The sequence below is a fragment of the Nerophis ophidion genome, linkage group LG10 (genome assembly GCF_033978795.1).
Source record: "Nerophis ophidion isolate RoL-2023_Sa linkage group LG10, RoL_Noph_v1.0, whole genome shotgun sequence".
Taxonomy (NCBI): Eukaryota; Metazoa; Chordata; class Actinopteri; order Syngnathiformes; family Syngnathidae; genus Nerophis; species Nerophis ophidion.
Window position 1 is genome coordinate 53497882 of NC_084620.1, and position 7972 is coordinate 53505853.

Below are 7972 nucleotides of genomic sequence, written 5' to 3' on the forward strand. Positions count from 1 at the left end.
GTCCAAGTGTAGATAGAACATGTTGATACAGAAAATTAGCAGATGTTAACAGTATATGAACAAGTCGATTAAAGGGGAACATTATCACCAAACCTATGCAAGCGTTAATATATACCTTGATGTTGCAGATAAAAGACCATGTATTTTTTTAACCGATTTCCGAACTCTAAATGGGTGAATTTTGGCAAATTAAACGCCTTTCTGTTTATCGGTCTTTTAGCGATGACGTCACCGAGGTAACACCCGCCATTTTCATTTTCTCATTACAAACACAGGGTCTCAGCTCTGTTATTTTCCGTTTTTTCGACTATTTTTTGGAATCTTGGAGACATCATGCCTCGTCTGTGTGTTGTCGGAGGGTGTAACAACACTAACAGGGAGGGATTCAAGTTGTACCACTGGCCCGAAGATGCGAAAGTAGACATTTTACCGGCGATGACAGACATGGCACAGAGATGTATGGATAACCTGCAGATGCATTTGCAACTATAAAGTCAACAAAATCACAAAGGTGAGTTTTGTTGATGTTGTTGAGTTATGTGCTAATCAGACATATTTGGTCGCGGCGTGACTGCCAGCTAATCAATGCTAACATGCTAAGCTAATCAATGCTAACATGCTACTTACCGGCGATGACAGACATGGCACAGAGATGTATGGATAAGCTGCAGATGCATTTGCAACTATAAAGTCAACAAAATCACAAAGGGGAGTTTTTTTGGTGTTGACTGCCAGCTAATCGATGCTAACATGCTACGCTAATCGATGCTAACATGCTATTTACCGGCGGTGCTAAAGCAGACATGGCACAGAGATGTATGGATAACCTGCAGATGCATTTGCAACGATAAAGTCAACGAAATCACAAAGGTGAGTTTTGTTGATGTTTGTTGACTTATGTGCTAATCAGACATATTTGGTCGCAGCATGACTGCCAGCTAATCGATGCTAACATGCTACGCTAATCGATGCTAACATGCTATTTACGCTAGCTGCATGTACATTTGAAACTAGATACCCACATTTAATGCGAAACAAACACTTACCAATCGACGGATTTAAGTTGCTCCAGTGTCACATGATGCGAAAGTCCTGATCGTTTGGTCCGCACATTTTACCGGCGATGCTAATAAGGCAGCCATGCTATGGGCCACTTCATTAGGTACACCCAAGCTATGGCCGAATAGAGTCAATAGCTATTCGCTCAATAGCTTCAATTTCGTTTTCGCTCTTTGCCTCCATACTCCGACCATCTGTTTCAATACATGCGTAATCTGTTGAATTGCTTAAGCCGCTGAAATCCGAGTCTGAATCCGAGCTAATGTCGCAGTATCTTGCTGTGGTAACCGCCATGTTGTTTGTATTGGCAGCCCTGTATGACGTCACAGGGAAATGGACGGTGGATTTACGGATAGCGAAAGTCAGGCACTTAAAAGCTTTTTGGGAAAAAACTTCGAAAAATAAAACAAGCCACTGGGAACTGATTTTTATTGTTTTTAACCCTTTTGAAATTGTGATAATGTTCCCCTTTAAAGGAAAAACGTTCCTTCTCATCACGATGACAGCATTTTAGTCACATTACGTCAATTCCACACCAAACTAGTAGTGTTTAATAGTAATTTGTGGTTTTATTGGGCAAGTCCATGCAATCAAAGGGTGCTCCACGACTTACTCCCCTTGGGACTTGACTCCCACCACCTTGCCATTCTCCATCACTATCTCCTCTATGGGCTTGTTTAACATGTATGTCCCACCGTAGATGGCGCTCCGCCTGGAATACCAAAGATAGCGAAAATAAGGCACTTTAAAGCTTTATTTAGGGATATTCCGGGACCGGTAACATTTTGAAAAAAACTTCAAAAAATACAACAAGCCATTGGGAACTGATTTTTATTGTTTTTAACCCTTTTGAAACTGTGATAATGTTCCCCTTTAGTAATAGTTTGTCTCTCATAATGTAGACAAAACAATTGGTAGATAAATGTAATAATATAATACTGCATACGTCAGCAGACTAATTAGGAGCCTTTGTTTGTTTACTTACTACTAAAAGACAAGTTGTCTAGTATGTTCACTGTTTCATCTAAGGACAAACTTTCATTAATAAACACGTGTTTAATGTACCCTAAGATTTTTTGTTAAAGCCAAAATTGCCATTTTTGGTGGTCCCCTTTATTTAGAAAAGAAACAAAAAGAATAGAAGATATTAACAGTAAATGAACAAGTCGATTAATAATAAAGTTTGTCCCTCATAATGTGTAGAAAATAATAGGTGTATAAATGACACAATATGTTACTGCATAGACTAATTAGGAGTCTTTGTTTGTTTACTTACTACTAAAAGACAATTTGTTTAGTATGTTCACTGTTTCATCTAAGGACAAACTTTCATTAATAAACACGTGTTTAATGTACTCTAAGATTTTTTGTTAAAGCCAAAATTGCCATTTTTTGTGGTCCCCTTTATTTAGAAAAGAAACAAAAAGAAAAGCAGATATTAACAGTAAATGAACAAGTCGATTAATAATAAAGTTTGTCCCTATAATGTGTAGAAAATAATAGGTGTATAAATGACACAATATGTTACTGCATAGACTAATTAGGAGTCTTTGTTTGTTTACTTACTACTAAAAGACAAGTTGTCTAGTATGTTCAACATTTTATTTAAGGACTAAATTACAATAATTAACATATATTTAATGTACCCTAAGGATTGTTTGTTAAAATAAAGCCAATAAAGCCATTTTTTGTGGTCCCCTTTATTTAGAATAGAAAGTATCAAAATATACTATTTAGTACCGGTACCAAAATATTGATGTCAAGACAACACTAGTCCAAACTGTAAATATAACAACCATTTTAATATTTGATTGAACTCCTTTTATCTGCGTTTTGGTTTGCAAAATATCAAAATATCCCCCGCATCATTTGATTTTTTTTATATTTTTTTATATGCAATGCTCGGTGGAAAGGTTTTTTTTTTTTGTACACCCTGGCAGAATTTTTCAATGACTCTGCCACATGATGGCCATAAGAAGTGTGCACTTTATTCCTTTTATGGTGCTCAGGAACTCCTCAAATATGAACAGGGTAACAAATCGCACCACACGGTATTTTACGCGACATGAAATAAAAATAGCGTTTCAGTGCGTACCCTGCCGTCATCGAGCTAGAAGGGAGTGCAGTTTTGCTCTCACGAAGCAAAGCATCACACCTTTTAATGGCATCAAAGTAAAAGCTGGTCAAACATGCATGCAGATGATTATGCAAATGTAATACATTTATTCATATTTTTGGGGATTTTACAGCCGAGTACTTGAGCAGACATGCTAGGCCCAGTGGGGGAAGGGGGTTTGTCGTGTGTGTGTGTGTGGGGGGGTGTGTTTTTGTATTTCTACCCTTCTTGAGACATTAACAAGGAAAAGTATCTTCCATATGAGGAGGTGTGAACAAGTGATGACATAAATCATGGTCCCAATAACATTGCATCTAATAGAGAATGTTTTATTTGCACCCCTGCTGGTGAAATCTTATCAAAATTAGGTTCGGTTTTAAAAGTGGTCCCTGCTGGTCGACATATGAAATAACAAGTGTGTAAGAAATTGAAATGTGCCCCCTTTGGCCAAAATTAGTTAAAAAAAATTTAAATAAATAATGTAAATAGAGACATATTTTAATCCCTTGAAGTAAATAATGAAGATAAAACAAATTTTTGACTGAAAGCTTCCCTTTTTTTATATTTGCATAGTATGTATATATTATTAATGTTGTAAATACAAATCTTTATATATCTAGAAAGGGTGGTCCTAAAGAGATAGGCCTTTTTTTCAAGAAGGTAACAAAAATACGAGAATGTGTGTGTGTTTTGTGTGTTCGACATCAACAAGGAAAAGTAGCTTCCATATGAGGACCGGTGAACAAGTTAAGACATAAATCATTGTCCCAATACTTAAAAACATTACATCTAATAGTGTCTCATTTACACCCCTGGTGGGGAAATCGATCAAAATTAGGGTCAGTTTTAAAAGTGGTCCCCCTCTGGTCAACATATGAAATAACAAGTGTGTGTAAGAAATTGAAATGTGCCCCCTTTGGCCAAAATTTTATATAATGAATATGTATATATAGTTGTACTGCAATAACTTGAAGTAAATAATGAAGATTAATAACCAATTTAAAAAAATATATATATATTTACACCCATGGTGGTGAAATCGATCAAAATTAGGGTCAGTTTTAAAAGTGGTCCCCCTCTGGTTAACATATGAAATAACAAGTGTGTGTAAGAAATTGAAATATGCCCCCTTTGGCCAAAATTTTATATAAAATAATATGTATATAGAGTTATACTTTAATAACTTGAAGTAAATAATGAAGATTAATAACCAAATACAAAAAAATGTAAAAATAAAAACTTTTTTTTAGATTTGCATAGTTTGTATATATTTATGTTGTAAATACAAATCTTTATATATCTAGGAAGGTGGTCCTAAATACGTAGGCATTTTTCGTAGGTCTCAAGAAGGTAACAAATACGTACGTGTGTGTGCGTGTGTGCGTGTGTGCGTGTGCGTGTGTGCGTGTGTGCGTGCGTGTGCGTGCGTGCGTGCGTGTGTGTGTGTGTGTGTGTGTGTGTGTGTGTGTGTGTGTGTGTGTTTTCTCAAGATCCCCTTCCCTCAAGGTTAATTATGCTCCTGTTGACCTTTTTTTCAAGAAGGTAACAAAAATACCAGAATTGTGTGTGTGTGTGTGTGTGTGTGTGTGTGTGTGTGTGTGTGTGTGTGTGTGTGTGTGTGTGTGTGTGTGTGTGTGTGTGTGTTCTTGTCTTTCAACCCTTCTTAAGACACCAACAAGGAAAAGTAGCTTCCATATGAGGAGGAGTGAACAAGTGATGACATAAATCATGGTCCCGATACGGAAAAACATTACATCTAATAGTGTCTCATTTACACCCCTGGTGGTGAAATCTATCAAAATTAGGGTCAGTTTTAAAAGTGGTCCCCCTCTGGTCAACATATGAAATAACAAGTGTGCGTAAGAAATTGAAATGTGCCCCGTTTGGCCAAAACTTAGATAATTGATATGTATATATAGTTATACTTTAATAACTTGAAGTAAATAATGGAGATTAATAACCAATTACAAAAAATAAAAAAATATTTACACCCCTGGTGGGGAAATCGATCAAAATTAGGGTCAGTTTTAAAAGTGGTCCCCCTCTAGTCAACATATGAAATAACAAGTGTGTGTAAGAAATTGAAATGTGCCCCCTTTGGCCAAAATTTTATATAATTAATATGTATATAGAGTTATACTTTAATAACTTGAAGTAAATAATGAAGATAAATAACAAATTACAAAAAAATTAAACTTTTTATATTTGCATAGTTCGTATATATTTATGTTGTAAATACAAATCTTTATACATCTAGAAAGGGTGGTCCTAAATACGTAGGGATTTTTCGGAGGTCTCAAGAAGGTAACAAATACGTGTGTGTGTGTGTGTGTGTGTGTGTGTGTGTGTGTGTGTGTGTGTGTGTGTTTTCTCAAGATCCCCTTCCCTCAAGGTTAATTATGCTCCTGTCGACTTTTGAAAGCCTAGAATGTGTGTTCCGCCTTTGGGTTGCAAACAGAAAATATGAATATTTGTACAACTCTAGGGCTGAGTTGGGGGAGGGGTGGAGGTCAGGGTCCATTAAAAATAGTTGTATCTAATTCTGCACACAGGAGCACTTGTGTGCATACAAATATCCAGAAGAGAAGGACTTATTGACTCATCTGTTTTTGTACGATTGCAAAAAGACCACTTGGCTGCACTACTGTGACATTAAAACTAGCGGGACAGGAAAATAATGCTCATTTCGTGAAGAATTCACATGACATGTTGGTGCACTTTGTCCTTCGGATTATATATCTCGGTTGTCAGCTGCTGATTGCGTCACCCAACTGTCTTCCACTTTGACTTGAATCCCTAAAATAGAAACTCTTGTTCAAAGAAGCTGCTTCTGCCAGAGTGACGCACTGAAGGACAAAAGCTCCAGAAAACAGGAAATTGCTAAAAATAATCAAGGGTAAATTGTTCTCGTATGCACGCTTATATTTCTACGTGATGCTTTTCTCTCTTTGCAGCCATCAAAGAGAAGCACAGCAACTGGACCCAGTTTCTGGTTGAGGATTTGAGTGGCTCCAGGACGGCTCCGGCCAACCTGCTGGAAGGGGTGAGTGCGTGCTGGTGCTGGCATGTCCACAATAATGATGCAAGTCAAGGAATGATGCAACTTTATTGCCAGACCGCCACACATGACACATTGAAATGGCACAAAACAAAAAATGCACCAATTAGTTCCTCAGAATTTTCAACTAACTTGAAATGTTTTGCCGGGTGGATTATTTGTAATGTGCACATGTTCAGAATCAGCTGGTTCTATTTTTGGCCAAGGTAAAACAAAGAAAACAATCTGAAATTGTTTTTATTATGAAGTTATTATGCCATAATTATTTCCACCTGGGGAATAGTTTCCTCCATGTGGCCTCTGAGCTAAATTGAGTTTGACACCACTGGTTTTGTTTGTTCTGTATATAAGGATGCGTGGGTTCATTTATTGTTTGTGTAAGACCACAGCTATCAATTATAGTCTGGAGCGCCACCCGCGGAGGGTCTGATGGGGTATTCATATGGATGTTAAATATCCCCAATATAATTATATTACCTGCTTGATGTTGAATATCCCTCAATAGAATTATATTATCTGCTTAACTCATTTCGATTATATCTAGGAATTGATATGATGGGGATAACCAGATGATTTGCTTGGTGCCACGATAGATTAAACGTGTCATAATTTGCATCCACTGTAGAATGCATGTTCACACTCCCCCTCCGCGTTCCACCCCCTGGATTGTAAATAATGTAAATAATTCAATGTATATACTCTGATGAATAACTTGTGTGATGACTCTATTATTTTGATTGTATATATTTGTACCACTGCGATGAGGTGGGTGTATATATTTGTACCACTGCGATGAGGTGGGGACTTGTGTAGGGTGTACCCCGCCTTCCGCCCGATTGTAGCTGAGATAGGCGCCAGCGACCCCGAAAGGGAATAAGCGGTAGAAAATGGATGGATGGATGGATATTTGTACCATGAATTGATTAATGTGGACCCCGACTTAAACAAGTTGAAAAACTTATTTGGGTGGAATAAGTGGAACATGTACTGTACAATCTACCAATAAAAGTTACAATCAATCAATCAAACAGAGTCACTACAAAAAAAACTATCAGAGTTATGTATTATTCAACGAGAAATGCTATGTGTGCAGGAATTTTCCAGCCTGGCGCTGGTTAGTTCTACCTTAACTGACACCTCACCCGTACTAAGACACTGTAATTGCCTATGTCCGAGCTTGCTCCAATGTAATAAGTGTGACTCAAACAGTAATCTATGTTTCTAGGTAGAGTGATGGCACCCTTCCAGTTAGGCATGAAGACTCACATGATAAAGTGCAATTTTAAATGTTATGTGCATTATAAGAAAGTTGGAAAAAAATCTTTATCTCAACCATTTTCCCTACAAGATGTACATTTCGGCGAGAAGGTGTTTTTATTCGATTACATTTATTTGTGTAAGACCACAGCTATCAATTATTGTCTGGAGCGCCACCCACGGATGGTTTGGAGTGCTCATATGGATATTTAAATCCTCCAATGTAATTATATTATCTGCGCAATTAATTTCGATCATATCTGGGGATTGATATGATGGGGATCTTCAGATTATTTGCTTGGTGCTGCGATAAATTAAAAGTGTCATAATTTGCATCCACAGTAGAACGCATGTTCACACAGTCACTAGAGAAAAAACATTATGTGAGTTATGTATTACTTTACGAGAAATGCTATGTGTGCAGGAATTTTCCAGCTTGGTGCTGGTTAGGTCTAGTTTAACTGACACCTCACCAGGACTAA

At 37.2% G+C, this 7972-nt stretch overlaps 1 protein-coding gene across 2 annotated transcripts in view; it reads left to right on the forward strand.

Moving 5' to 3' along the window:
* Window positions 1-7972, forward strand: part of sfmbt2 (Scm like with four mbt domains 2) — an 86355-nt gene that overhangs the window by 51100 nt on the left and 27283 nt on the right. For both annotated transcript variants that reach the window (XM_061914110.1, XM_061914111.1), the window contains one exon: window positions 6130-6218. In XM_061914110.1, the coding sequence (XP_061770094.1) occupies window positions 6130-6218 (89 nt within the window). The remainder of the gene's footprint in view (window positions 1-6129; window positions 6219-7972) is intronic.